At 50.1% G+C, this 14,716-nt stretch overlaps 1 protein-coding gene across 2 annotated transcripts in view; it reads left to right on the top strand.

The window, feature by feature from the left end:
- Positions 1 to 12,857, top strand: part of Fam187b (family with sequence similarity 187 member B) — a 34,813-nt gene extending 21,956 nt beyond the window's left edge. The window contains exons 1-2 of one of the 2 annotated variants that reach the window (XM_003466612.2): positions 8,859 to 9,648; positions 12,465 to 12,857. In XM_003466612.2, coding sequence (XP_003466660.1) covers positions 8,927 to 9,648; positions 12,465 to 12,846 — 1,104 coding nt within the window. In that variant the 5' untranslated portion in view covers positions 8,859 to 8,926 and the 3' untranslated portion in view covers positions 12,847 to 12,857. Of the gene's footprint in view, positions 1 to 8,858; positions 9,649 to 12,464 lie in introns of those variants that run through there. The other variant, XM_063253356.1, reaches the window with a different exon arrangement.
- Positions 12,858 to 14,716: the final 1,859 nt, after the last annotated feature.

Genomic DNA, 14,716 nt, shown 5'->3' with positions numbered 1-14,716 from the left:
CTTAATCCAAATCAGACTGACAGTGAGCCTGTCTCACAATAGGCCACTCCTATGTCCCTAGAATCTCTGAAAGTCAATTTTTGTTGCATGTCACTTCTGCTTTGGGGGTGTCAGTGTGTTCCGATTTTTGATCCAGGTCAAATTACCCAGTACTCCTATAGCAGACTACTCCCACATTTCCTACTTGGGGTGTAGGTTTCACCTAACCCAATCCATGTCAGATTACTAGGTACACCCAGTGTTATGGTTTATGTTTGGATGGTCCCACAAGCCTGATGCAGTCATGGAGGCGTAATCTAGCATTTGTGATTGGTTTGTTGTCTAGTCCTGGGATTGGCAATGTGAGTGCTGCACCCACCCAGGGGCTGGTAACCAAAATACAATGTAAGAGAGGAAAGGAGGCGTGCTTTGCCCTTTTACCCTTTCACTCATTGCTTGAGGTTACCATGAATGTCTGCCCCTCAGCCACACCTCCTTGCCTTGGAGCCAGGTAAGTATGGACTGAAACCTCCAGAAACTGTAAGCTAAATAAACCTTCCTTCCCCAATTTTGGGCATCAGATATTTTGTCGCAGCAATGAAAGAAAAGCAACCTGGGGAGGTAACCATATAAGATGGATTTTCCCCCTTATTCCCTCAAAACCTTGCCATGGTCCTGTAGCACACTGTGTTCCAGAATCATCCTGAATCCCCCCAGGCTCCATTTGTGCTGACAGGAGAGGTCTCCATGTTGTAGGAGGGATAATATTCTCTCCAAGCTGCAGTTTCACCCAGTGACTCCCTCAGCTTAGGTCTTCTCTGTCCTGCAAGCAAAGGAGACAGAAAATCTATCATCTCCTGTTCTTTTGTGGTCACCAGAAATGTTGCAGGATTTAAGAGGTGGGAGAGACCAATTGAGAAACAGGAGGATTTTATTTTGGATGTATATTGGCTCAGCTGATAAATTTAAAATTGCTGAGCAAAGAACAAAGGACAGGTTATAGCTTTGGTACATTTGATCAAGGGAGTTGGTCTTTGGCATGGAACGTGTGGGTGGGCAGAAAGAAAACAAAGGCAGTTGTCAAAATGTGACATGTTGTATCTTTGTGGCCCTGCTTGGACCTCAGAAGATATTATGGGAACAGATTATAACACTTTAGTTACAGAGGGCTGGGGATTTAGCTCAGTGATACAAGTGCTTGCCTCGTAAGCGCAAGGTTGTAAGTTTGATTCCCTGGTACCAAATACATATATTTGAGAGAGAGAGAGAGAGAGACATAAGTTACTGCTTCAACACCATTTGTCCTTTGGTTAGTACTATGCAATATTTTTCCATGCTTTAACTTTGTGTTTTTAGATGCTTTTATTCAAGGTAAATCTAGGACTAGGGGTATAGCTCAGTGGTTGAGCACTTGCCTGGCATGCCCAAGGCCCTGCAAAAGAGAAGAAAAATAATGTATTTTAAGTGGTATATATTTAGACTTTTGTTTGGGGGTTAAGTATGAGAATCTTCGTATTTTCACTGGAATATTTGGTTCACTTGTATTTAATGTAATTACATGCATATTTGGGCTTCAACCTACCATCTCCCTATTTGGACTGTTTTTGTCTGGGAGGGGGTTGTTTGTTTGTTTTTGGTACCAGGATTCAAACTCAGGACTTTGTGTTGCTAGGTAGGCTCTGTGTCACTGAGCTATGTCCCTGGCCTTCATCTCCCTATTTGGTTTTGACCTGTTCTGTTATTTTGTTGCTTTTGGATTCATTAAGTGTTTATAACTACTATTATTCCATTTCCTCCTCTTTTAGTCTATTCAGTTGGCATTCTCTTATCGTACTCTATACATTACAACATTAATTCTCTGCTCCTTAGAATATGAAACAAATTTGTACTTGTAGTGTTCCTCACACAATACGGATGTTTTAGAGCTCTGAAACTTCATTATTCCTCTTCTGTCTATGGTGCTTTGTGTCAAGTATTTAAAATGTACATATTTTAAATTCCCCCCAAATCCTAGATGTTTATATAGATCTGAAGCCATAGAGGCTACAGTTTCCGGGAGAGTCTGGTCAGATGCAGCCTGCAGTGGTCCCCACATGAGCCATGGACTGAGAGCCCCCAGCGTTAAGGAGCCAGGTAGATGACAGCGAGGACCTAGTTGAACCTCAGACTCCACCATCTCTCCCCGGTCCTCTCCTCTTTCGTCACTCTGGCCTCTGTGCTCTTCAAACACCTGCACAGGGCAGCCATGTGACTGCTTGTGGTACTCCTTTCAGGTGTAGGGGAACCTCGCTTCCTCCAAGGAGGCCAAGACAGCTGGGCCCCCTCCATGATACAACTCTAATCCACACACCTCTCTCTCTTTCTGGCCCTGGCCCTGCTGTTTTTCTCTTGAGTGTCGATGTCCGCTCCCGGCCGGCAGGAAGGACACACGACAAAGCCTGGCAGTGGACAACCTTTTCTTTTATTTTTCTTCTCCGTACAGCCTGCCCTGGGATCGCTCCCAGCCGAAGCCTCCTTTGGTCCGCTCCCCGCGGCTCCTTCTGGGCTTCTACTTCCGGGCTTCTTCTTCCCCCCCAAGGGTGGCACCAGTATATATACGGATACAGTGTCCAATCATGTTAAAGTAAGCAAGGCAAGCTGATTGGCTAACATCATCAGTTGCCAGGCAGACTATATTGTTGAGCGGGTTGCTTACGCGGTAAGCAGGAAACTAACGTGCTCGATGGGAGGGGTAATCTACCTCAGGCTTTACTCTTTACTACAGGCCTCACGTCCGCCAAGTGAGGCGACCGGGCTCGGGGCTGCGGCTCCCAACATCTCCCCCTTTTTTATTTTTTATGAATGTGCGCATCGTAGCCCTTCCTGGACTGGGTGCAGAGGCTTATGCCCTATGCGTAGGCCCACCGTAGGTCCTTGGCTTAGACCCTGGTCGGCCGTCCCATGGTCCGCCAAGGCCCTGAGGCCCTCGTCCTTTTTCTAGGGCCAGGCACAAACTGGACGGAACCTGGATGCACACAAGCTTGCACTTATTTCCTCTCCGTAAAGAAATCCCCTCGGAGAGAAATTTAGACCTGGGCAGCGTCTAACAGTCCAGCGGCTTACGTGCAGGATGGGGTAGGGCCTGGCTTAGGTTGAGTCATGCTGGGGAGGCATGCTCTTACCCGTCATTGACTCTCCTACCCTGCTATATCATAATTTTTTAGAGGAGGAGTGTGGGAAGCTCACCGTCCCTAGACTCGGTCGTAGGCTAGGCGAGCGAGCCATGCATATGCCTGAGGATCTTCTTGTCCATTTCGGGCTACCGCTATTTCTATTCATCTTGTTGGTTGGTCTGTGATGGATCTCCGGTAGGGCAGGTCTGATCTTCAGTCGAGGGCTTTGTCGCCCGTGTCAGTCTCTCCGGTACCCACAGTGGTTCTCGTCCCGATTCCTGTGGGAAAACACAAACCGCGCCTCGGTTCCAGCTGACCACTGGATCCGGGCCCATCCATTGTCCTGTCAGGACATCTTTCCACTTCACCCACCCTTTATGGTTGGGGGAAGGGTTGCAGTGCTCCACGGCTGGGGAGCAATTATCATTATTTAAATTTAAAAAATTGTGTGTGAATAGTGCCATGGATAATCGTGCCTTTGGGGCCAGGCCTTGGCCTACTCCCCCTTTTTGTTTTTGTAAAATTTCTTTGAGGCTTCTATGAGCCCTCTCAATGATTCTTTGACCTTGGGGATTGTATGGGATACCATGTTTTAATTGAACTTCCATCATTTTGCAGAACTCATTGAAGGCTTTGCCTATATAGGCTGGTCCATTATCAGTTTTTAATATTTTTGGTTTGCCCCATGCGGCCCAAGCCGCCAGGCAATGATTGATCACATTAGACACTTTTTCACCTGTTTCTGCTGTTGCAAATATGACGTGAGAACAGGTGTCTGTGGAAACATGAACATATTTAAGAGTCCCAAACTCCTGTATATGTGTGATGTCCATCTGCCAAACATCACCAGGGATCAAACCTCGAGGGTTTACTCCCATCGGTATGGCAGGTTTGTATGTGGCACAGGAGTCACATAGTCGCATGATATCTCATGCATCTGCTCTGGAAACATGGAAATGGTTTGCTAGTGTCCTGGCATTGACATGAAACTTATCATGGAAGGCACGGGCTCGCTCGATTGGTGTTAGTAAGGTAAAAATCCATAACGGGCGAGTGGCAGTATCAGCAGCCGCATTCCCCTGTGCCATGGGCCCCGGCAGGGATGTATGTGCTCTTATGTGGGTGGTGAAGACCTTATGGTGTCTGTTCTGAAGCAATGTCTGGATAGACAGGAACAGCCCAGCCACTGTGGAAGTGGATCTAATTAAACCGGCAGTCTCAAGCACTTGCATAGCATTGACCACATACCTAGAATCGGAGACAATATTAATGGCTTCTGAGAACCGTTCAAGAATCATTTTAACGATCTGCAGTTTTACCACCTGAGGCTGATCAGGTTCAAATTGTATGGTAACCGGGGGCTTGCCTAGGATCACATAGGCGCCTATCCCCGTCTTGGAGCCATCTGTGTATATTGTAGTTGCTGGGACTAATGGCTCAGAGGCAGTAACCTTTGGAAAAATTATAGGGTGCTGAGTGACAAATGACAAGATAGGGTCTTTAGGGTATTGATTGTTTATATCCCCATGGAAAACACATCTCAAAATGGCCCAAGTATCTATGCAGGCAGCCAGGGTCTTGATCTGGCTGGCGGTATAGGGTACTCGGATGGCTTGTGGTCCTGAGCCAAAATGTTGGACAGCTCTATCATGCGCTTCATGGGCCAATGAAGCGACTGCCTCCGGGTAATGCTCTATGACTTTTGCAGGTGAGACCTTAGGGTGTATCCACAGTAATGGTCCTTTCTGCCAAATCACCGCTGTGGGCTGTAGACTAGTCTGTAGCAAACAGACATCAAAGGGTCGCCCTGGTTTAATTCTGTGTAAGGTAGCCCCACCTAAGGCTTTTTCCACTCTCTGTAAGGCAGCTCTTGCCTCAGGAGTGAGCCTCCTGTGGGAGGCTATATCTGGGTCTCCCTTTAGAAGGTCGAACAGGGGTTTGAGATCTGAATTTGGTATATGTAAATATGGCCTAATCCAATTAATGTCTCCCAATAGCTTTTGCATGTCATTTAGGGTCCTAACGCCATCCGTCCTAATGGTGACCTTCTGCGGAGAGACTAGCATAGGGGAGATTCTCGCGCCTAAGTAGGTCACCATTTCTCCTCCCTGAATCTTGTCGGGGGCAACATGCAGATTAGCTTGTCTCAGGGCCTCGACCAACTGGCCGAGCATATTATTTAGCATGTCTGGGTCCCTGCCGCTGAGTAAAAGGTCGTCCATGTAATGCACACATCTTATCTTGGGAAAGGATTTCCGTAGGGGGGCCAGTAGGGAATCAAGGTAAATCTGACACATAGTGGGACTGTTGGCCATACCTTGGGGCAGCGTTATCCACTCGTATCTGAGATCAGGGCTTTCTTGGTTAATGGTGGGTAAAGTAAAGGCGAACCTATGAGTGTCCTCTGGATGCAGGGGGATTGAGAAGAAACAGTCTCCAAGATCTATAACATAAACTGGCCAGGACTGAGGGATGGCTGAGAGAGCTGGCAGCCCCCTCTGGACCGCCCCCAGGGACTGCATCTGTGCGTTGACCGCCCTTAGATCATGGAGCAGCCTCCATTTGCCAGACTTTTTCTTAATTATAAAAATGGGGGTGTTCCATGGGGAGGTTGACGGCTTAATGTGTCCTAATCTAAGTTGTGTACTGACTATTTCTGACAAGGCTAATAGCTTCTCCTTAGGCAGGGGCCACTGAGGTACCCAAACCGGATCATTTGACCTCCAGGTGATTTTGATCGAAGTGGGTAGGAGAGCTTCTTCAGAGGCCCCTAAGAAAAACCCAGCCCTTGCCTACCTTTTTTGTTTTCTACTGGTATTGGGGATGTCCGACCCTGTAGGGCATTGCCCAAGCCTTTGCCGGGGGTATATCCCTGGTTCCTGAGTATATCCTTAGCCTGGGGGGAGCAGTTTGACGTAAGCGTGACATCCATCTGAGTGAGGATGTCCCTTCCCCATAGAGACACTGGCAACTGTAACACAAATGGTTGGAAATGGCCCTGATGACCCTCCTCATCACACCAGAGCAGGGTTGAAGCACTAACCTGAGGAGCTGACACCATCCCCAGGCCCTGCAGCGTGTTATCTGCAGTGTTGGTGGGCCAGTTGGAAGGCCAATCCTTTCTAGAGATAATGGAACGGTCAGCTCCTGTATCTAGGAGCCCTGTTATATTCTTGCCATTGACCTTAAGTGAGAGCATGGGCCTTTTATCAAGTATTATATGGAGTCCCTCGAAGACTTCCCCTGAGGAACTGAAACCTTGACTTTCTCTAATTTTCTGCTTTGAGGGGAATCTCTTGTGGAGACTGGGGAGCAGCAAGAGCTGCGCTATCTTGTCTCCTTTATTGATTACCATAGTACCCACAAGAGATTGAACCATAATTTTAATGTGTCCTGTGTAGTCTGAGTCTATGACCCCTGGGACTACTATGAGACCCCGAAGGGCCGTGGAGGATCTCCCGATCACCAGACCCACGGAATTTTCGGGTAACGGTCCCTTAAAGGTGGTTTCAACCACTTGAACACCCATATCAGGCACTAATATAAGTCTGGAGGCGACACTGAGGTCCACACCTGCTGACCCAGGGGTGGCCCTTGTTGAAGGCTGCCATCCTGAGCTGTCCTGTCTCTGGGGCGGGGGCCCGCCTGTGAAGGGGGCCCCCTCTGGCCATTTTTTGGCTCTCTAGCATCTCGTCCACAAATACGGTTGCCCTGAGCATCAAAGACCGACCTACACTCCTCAGCTTTGTGTGATCCCCTCTTGCATCGCCCACAAACATATGGTTCTTCATTCCTAGGGCGAGGCCTAGCATCTGCATTGTTTGGGCAATGACGTTTAATGTGTCCTGGCTCCCCGCAGGCAAAACACCCTTTAGCCTTACATTCCCCTTCTAACCCGCGAGGTCCCCTCTGCTGTACAGCCGCGGCCAGGAGAGCAGCCACTCCCGAGTTGGAGAGCAGCCCCCCTATCTCTCTGCATATCCTAATCCAGGCGTTGAGGTCCTTGTTCTTATGAGGAGCTATCGCTGCCTTGCACTCCTTTGTACATTGCTCAAAAATCAGCTGCCTTACCAGCGGTCGAGCCACTCCCGGATCAGAAAATATCTTATCGGCAGCATCTTGCATTCGGGCCACAAAGTCAACAAATGGCTCTGTGGTACCCTGAATTACTGGGAAAGAACCCTGCGACTCCTTATCGAGCGACTTAGGCTCCTGACAGCTGGTCTCTTTGGCCTCCTTGCCATTCAACTTTCCCTCGTCCTCGGAGTCAGACGACTCCGAGGCTAGAGCCCCGTCCTTCTCCTTAGCATCTTTGTTCCCCTTGACGGGCCCCTCTCGGGAGCTCCCTGACTGGGCCTGCTCAAATACCCTGCGTACTTTTGTAAGCTCTTGAGAGCTTTCTCCACAACCACCCTCGCTCTTAATGTTACTACCTAGCATGTTTCCCATTTTTTAATATGTTACTCACCGCGTGAGGCCCAAGGAATCCGCCACTTACGCGTGAGCCTGAGGGGAGTCTAAAAGCCCTGTAGGTGCGCGCCACCCAGAGCCCAGGCTTATCCCCAACTCACCTGTCTCGCAGCTCTGTACTGGAGCGTTGTCCGCTGTCACGTCTCGGGGGTGATCAGTCCCCGTGCGGGCCTCCAAATGTCGATGTCCGCTCCCGGCCGGCAGGAAGGACACACGACAAAGCCTGGCAGTGGACAACCTTTTCTTTTATTTTCCTTCTCCGTACAGCCTGCCCTGGGATCGCTCCCAGCCGAAGCCTCCTTTGGTCCGCTCCCCGCGGCTCCTTCTGGGCTTCTACTTCCGGGCTTCTTCTTCCCCCCCAAGGGTGGCACCAGTATATATACGGATACAGTGTCCAATCATGTTAAAGTAAGCAAGGCAAGCTGATTGGCTAACATCATCAGTTGCCAGGCAGACTATATTGTTGAGCGGGTTGCTTACGCGGTAAGCAGGAAACTAACGTGCTCGATGGGAGGGGTAATCTACCTCAGGCTTTACTCTTTACTACAGGCCTCACGTCCGCCAAGTGAGGCGACCGGGCTCGGGGCTGCGGCTCCCAACACTTGAGCAGTTCTCTCTCCTATCCTTGGGCTCTTGCCTACTTACTGGCATTGCTTTCTCACTTCAAAAGCCTAGCCACAGTGTATTCATCACATTTGCACACAGGTGCAGGGTAGTGGGAAAACTGGGTCCTCTAATGTGCATATTCCCAGCTGAGGTCCAACAAGACTGCTTCTCTTGGTCTAGCTCTCAAGCTCTTCACACGCATCCTTTTTGAGATCTATTTTTAAAGATAGATAGATAGATAGCATTTTAAAAAATTTTTTTTGTGTGTACTGGGAATTGAACCGAGGCCTTCGCACTGAGCTACATGTCCAACTCTTAGCTAATTCACTTGATTGGCTAGGTGGGACTCCAACTTTACATTCTCATGCTTTGGCCTGCCAGTGTGCTGGCATTGCAGGTGTTCCCTGGCATACCAGACTTCCTTTGTGGTCTAGTTTTTAATGCCATGTTCTTCCCAGTTGTGTGCTTTTGATCTTGATTTTGATGTTTAAAATGGCTCCTAAACACAGTGCAAGAGAGCTGTGATATCCATGCTTGGAAGAGAAATGAAGTAAGGTGGTAAACTCATTACAAAACAAAAGGGGCTGATGACCTCACTGCCATGCAGCAAACTGCTGCTCATCTCATCTCATTGGCCCAACCAGAAGCCTGAGCCCATTGTGAGCGACCTCACAATGCCCTGCCTGGTGCCTGGTCCACTGCTACAGTGCTAGTCCATCATGCTGACCACCGTGTGGCTGCTTCTCAGCCTTGGTGTCCCACTGCTGGGATTCTATACTCCTGTCAGCTGTCCTCAGGGCCAAAAATGTCAGCTGGCCCTGCTGTCTGATCATGATGTCCTCCTAGAGTGCCCCAATGGGAAACATTGGAAGTACTACTCTTTGACAAGCAAAGAAGTCCGGATCTTAGACTCTTCCACGATCTCCAACATAGAAATAACATCATGGGGCAATCTCGTCATTAACAAACCCCTGCCATCCCAATCAGGCTTCTATCACTGCTGGCAGGAAAACGTCACCCAAGTGACCCAGTTCGAGATTGACTTCCAGAACATCAACTTCCTGCATGTGACACACAAGAACCTGGACACGACTGCCTTGCTGAATGAAAGCCTGCATTTGGGAGCCAAACAGGTCATGTTTACTCGGTGGGAGCCTTGGCAGGACTGTGATCGCTGTGGAGTGCCTGGCGAGCGCAAGCGCCTGGGCTACTGCTACGTTGATGAGCCGCTGGAGGACCCCATCCCCTGTGGACTCTACCTGGGGGAGTCCCTGGGTTGGTTGTCCCGCATGCAGCCTGAGTTGCAGATAGAAGCCTGCTTCGTGGAATGTGACAAGAAGAAGCCATTTTCTCTATTTGGCTCTGTCACCTTTGACAACTTCATATTCAACGAGGAACAGGAATCTTTGTTTCTCTCCTGCCCCTTAACATCCATCTACAGGTGATGAGACCTACCTATCACTCCTGCCTCTGTTCCCAAGTCAGCTGGCCCAGTAGGGGCCAGGGGTGGGGGTTCTGTTTAGGCACTACACAAGCTCTTTGGTCATCAAGATAGTTCCAGGCCTGCTTTTCAGGAAGCCCAGTCCAAGGAGGAGATACCCGGAGTGCTCAGAACTGGAACACAAGGAGCTTGGGTGGAGTGATGGGCTGTGGTGGGGAAGCTCAGAAGTTGGGGCATCCTGAGAGACTGTTGCTGCCTCTGGAAGACTCTGAAAGGTCCTAGAGGAGAGGATGGTGACCCTGGAGTTCGTGTTCATGGGCTGCTCTCCACCTGGAGCCCCTGAGAGTCTCCCCTTGACTTCCTGTCCCCACCCCTTGCCTTGCCCCATCAGGTGCCATACCAGGGCCTGAACAAACTGTGTCTGTGCACAGCACCCTGTCCCACATCACTCTCCCTGTCCAGGGCTGTGAACTCAGGGGAGGCCTATGTCATAGAAGGGGAAACGGGCTTTGGAGAGTGCAGTTCTCGCCCAAGGGACCCATGGTGGGAAGTGGCGGTACAGACCTTAGATTCCACATACCTGACTGTGAGTTCTCTAACCCTTGCTGCATGGGACACTGCTAAGGTGGTGCTAGGCAACCTCTGGCCCTCGGCAGCCACATGCTGTATGGAATCTGGCTTCACCCCTTCTATTGAGCTTCCTTCTTGTGTAACCCAGCCATGACTTTTGTTCCCTTCTCTGTCACTCTGTGTGTTTCTCCCTAACTTCTCCACCTCCTTCATCATTAAGTAGAAAAGCAACCTGTTCCCAGAAAGTACTGAAATTTGAAAGTGAAAAAAGGAAGCCTGAACCCCCTTGCATCTCTATGGGGATGCCTAGTGCATATTACATCCCTCAGGAGCTCTCCTGCGCAAACCACAGGGAACACAGGATAAGAATGGGGGGACTCGTGGAAGAATCTAAGGGTACCTTGCTCCTCCTCCTCCTCTCCCTCCTCTTTCTCCTCCTCCTCTTTCCTCCTCTTCTTTTTTCCCCCCATTTAATTTAGACAATTTATTTTCTCACTATTCTGGTGACTGGCAATCAGATGACTTTTTTTTTTTTTTTTCCCTGTGAGAGGTGCCGTGCTTCTGTCTGAGAAGCTGCGGCAGGAGTCGCATTCTTTTTTTCTTTGTCATTATATAACCTAAGCTGGCCTCGAACTCACAGCAATTATCCTGCCTCAGTCTCCCAGGTGCTAGTGTAACAGCACATACCGCCATGGTCAACAGGAGTGGCTTTTTTTTTTTTTAAACAAAGACTTGCTGTGTACTTCAGGCTAACCTTGAACTCACTATATAGCCCAGCCTGACCTGAAAGTCCTGGCAATCCTCCTGCCTCAGCCTCCTGAGTGCTGTGATTACTGGAGTATGCCACCATGCCCAGCTAGAGTGGCATTTCATGTGAGGTTTTAGACCCAGTATTTTCTTGGGTTCCAACCCCATCTCTCCCTCTTTCCAGCTGTGTAACTTTGGACCTATGGCTTTCCTCTGGGCCTGTTTCCCACCTGTACATTAGGACTGTGTTTCTTTCCTAGGGCTGCCAACACAAAGAACCACAAACCAGGTGGCTTAAAACAACAAAAATGTATCTGGGCACCACTCTGGAGTCTGAAAGTCAGTGTCGATATGGCTGTGGTGCCTCTCAGGTGCTGGGTGGGACCCCTGCTGGCTTCTGTAGCAGTGGAGGACCCTTGGCCTTCTTTGTTTGGCTTGAGGCTGCCTCACTCCTCTCTCTGTTCCATTGCTTCACTTGGCTGCCTCCCCCCCCCCCGCCCGCATCTCCACATCTCGATCCCTTCTCCTTCTCCCCTAAGACACCAGGCACACTGCATCTAGGAGCAGCTGTCCTGATAGCCCCTCGTTGTAACCCAGTTACACTTGTAACAGTCCAATTTCCAAATAAGGTTCCATCCTGAGTTCTGGGGAAGACATGAGTTTGCAGGGACCACTACCCAACTCAGGACAGAAGTCTCCTTCACCATGGCCTTTGGGGTCATCGTGATTAAGAGGGCAAACGACAGTCAAGTGCCCACAGTGTCTGGTCTGACATTTGGTCCCACACTGTGTGTAGGGGTCAGTTACTGCTTTTGCGGCTTTTGACCTTGTCCCAGTGCTGGTCAGTGAGGACCCTCCCCCCTACCCACCACCCATTAGTCATTATATTTGCCCTCCTTGTTTCTATGCTCAGCACTATTCTGGGTACATGGACACAGTACAGGACAGAAATGACCAGCATTCCTGCCCCCAGGGAGAGAGCAAATGTATTTTAGATGGTAATAAAGGCTAATGAGAGTAAAGAAGATTGCAACTGTGAACAGGCAGGTCAGGGAAGGCCTCCCTGAGAAAGAGCCATTTGGGGCAAGAGTGAAAGTGGTGGAGAGCTGCATGCACTGAGGAACAGCATTCCAGGCAGAGGGCACAGCCAGGCAGGAAGTCCTCAGGCAGGACTGTGTCAAGCATACCTGGGGGCTGCCTAGGACACCAGCATGGCTGGGCAGAGTGAACAGGACTAGCACGTCACTCAGGGACTGTTCTTTCTCATTCTTCCAAATAGGCTCCTGAGGAGATGGGTGCAATCACTGCCCTCTTCTAACAGGCAAGGGAGTAGAAACCGAAGGAGCTGAGTGGTAGAAGCACACCGTCCCCACCTTCCCCTCCTAACTGCCAGACTGTGTAGTGACTGCCAGAGCAGAGAGGCCACCGTCTCCACTACCCTTCTGATATAGTCCCCCTTTTCCCTCGGTAACCAGCAGCTGACTTTGTCTCCCTTGCAGGCCCGTCAGCTGGGAGGCTGACAACATCCCCTTGACTTGGCAGAATGAGCTGTCAGGCAAGAATTTCAACAGCTCCCTGGACATCGTCTCGGGAGGTCGGCTGCTGCAGGTCTTCCAGCCAGCCACTTACAGGTGCTTCGTGGACCAGGAGTTTGTAGCCCAGTTCAACCCCAGTTCAACTCCAGTGGAGTCCCTGGAGCTGGTGGGCCCTCAGATGAGAAAGCACAAGACCCAGGCCACAGCCCGGAAGGCACATTCCTTTTCCCTGAAGTTGAAGCTGCTGCTGATGGTAGGCACATCCTTGGCCTTGGGGCTGCTGCTGTTCAATGCCCTCTGCTCTCTCCAAGGCAAAAACAGAAACCGGATGCTGCTGGTGAAATAAAACAAGCCCTCCAGGCCCCAGTCCTGGCCTCTTTCCCTTATTGCCTCTCTTGTCCCCCCATGTGGCTCCTGCTCCTTGCCTAGGCCAAATGGCCTTGTGAAAAGTTGTCTGAGCTGGGAGGAGAGCTGAAAGTGACTGAGCCCTCCCTGTTTCGACTCTGGTGTGCTCAGCCACTGGGAATCCCCACTGCACAGAAGAGGACCCCAAGGCAAGGCTGGCTAGCTGCTGGCAGGCAGAGCTCCAGCTGTAACCAGCCAGTGCAGCTCTGGCCATGCTCCTCAGGGGGAGACGGCAGGAGCCCATTCTCTGGGTGGGGCCAGTGATAGTGTTGAAGGAAAATTCCCAAACTAAAACCGTGCTGAATGGAAGACTGTGCACTGAGGAGATAAAGAAAGCAGCGTTTAATCCTTACACCAGCGGACTGTCGCACGCTAATTCCACAAAGGCAACAGCCTGAATTAGGGAGGAGTTTAGTCTACCTAGTATTTAGAAGTGGGAGGTACAAAGCAAGTGACCAAACATTACATGATTGGATGCATGCATTAGATCATATGTTGACAGACAGGCTAGTCTTGAAACAATAGAAATATCCTGGGAACAAGGGGAGTGAGCTCTTACAGAATGAGCACAGTTAAGCCCAGGGTGCCTTAAGGTATAGACAGTTACTGTGACTTAATGCTCATTGGAGCTAGCTGCTGGGCTGCAGACGCTGACAAGGTCAACTGAATTTAGCACAAACAGCAGAACAGTAACTTGGTCAGAGACCTCTAATTGACTATGAAATATCTGTAAGTTTGCTATTTTACACAAGTATTCTTACGTTATAATTTTGCCCAACAGTAGCCCCCTCCCTTACCTCGGCCCCCTAAGTAGAGATGTGTGTGTATGTGTGTGTGTGTGTGTGTGTGTGTGTGTGTGTGTGTGTGTGCGCACACATGCGCGTGTGTGTGCGCATGTGTATGTGCAGGTGGGTGAAGCTCCAAACCCAACCCCCAAGTCTGTATAGGGCTCCTTACCTTTCCCTTGCTCCACTCTTCCCCATCCATGCTGAGGACTTCAGGCCCAGCCATAACTCCCCAAGTTAGGGCCCAAAGTCTCCTGGACACCTGTCTCCCTGCTCTTGCAAGGGAAGAAGCCCCATCAGTCCCTCCACTGAGAAAGGTCCCAGGTCTGCCTCAGCAGATCCCCCACCAAGCCTGGCTGTTCCCAGAAATGACACACACTGCTCAGCAGAGTATAGAGTAAGGAGTGAAATATTAATGCCTTTTAAAATTCATTGCCCCACATTTCCACTGTGAAGAGGGGACGGGGCCGATGGGAAATTCTCCCAAAGCAGAGCTGGGCTCTGGAGAACAAGGTAGAGCGTACCCCTCTGAACCTCACATGGCACCAGCAACCTACCTGAGGCCTCACAGCTTGAGAAGGATCAGAGAGGGGGTAGGAAAAGGAGATCTTTGTCCCCTTCTCCTCTTCAACCCCAACCCATGTCCCCTAGCCCCATTTTACGGGAACAAGTACCTACCCCACCCAGCCCTGAAGGTCCCAGGACCCAAAGCTGAGGCTGTCTGCCCACCGTGGCAGCAGCCCCAAAGGTAACCCCAATGACCTCCCACCTCCTGGTATCCACACCTTTCCATCATCCACTCCATGTCAGGGTGGACTTCTGACCAGTAGTGTGTGGACAGTGAGGTTGAGTTATCACTCTCCTGTGATTAGCAGGTTAGAGCAGAGTTGCACTGACGACATAATGTTTGGATAAGTGGTTCTAAAGGCCCATGTGTTAGAAGTTTAATTCTCAACTCATGATGCTATTAGAAGGTGGTAGAACCTTTAGGAGGCAGGTGTAATGGAAGGGAGTTAAGTCATTGGA

This window comes from Cavia porcellus, unplaced genomic scaffold (assembly GCF_034190915.1).
Source record: "Cavia porcellus strain 051 isolate PalLab524CR breed Dunkin Hartley unplaced genomic scaffold, mCavPor4.1 scaffold_7, whole genome shotgun sequence".
In the NCBI taxonomy this organism is placed as follows: Eukaryota; Metazoa; Chordata; class Mammalia; order Rodentia; family Caviidae; genus Cavia; species Cavia porcellus.
Note: the sequence above shows the minus strand (reverse complement) of the source record. Positions and strands in the feature narration are given on the sequence as shown.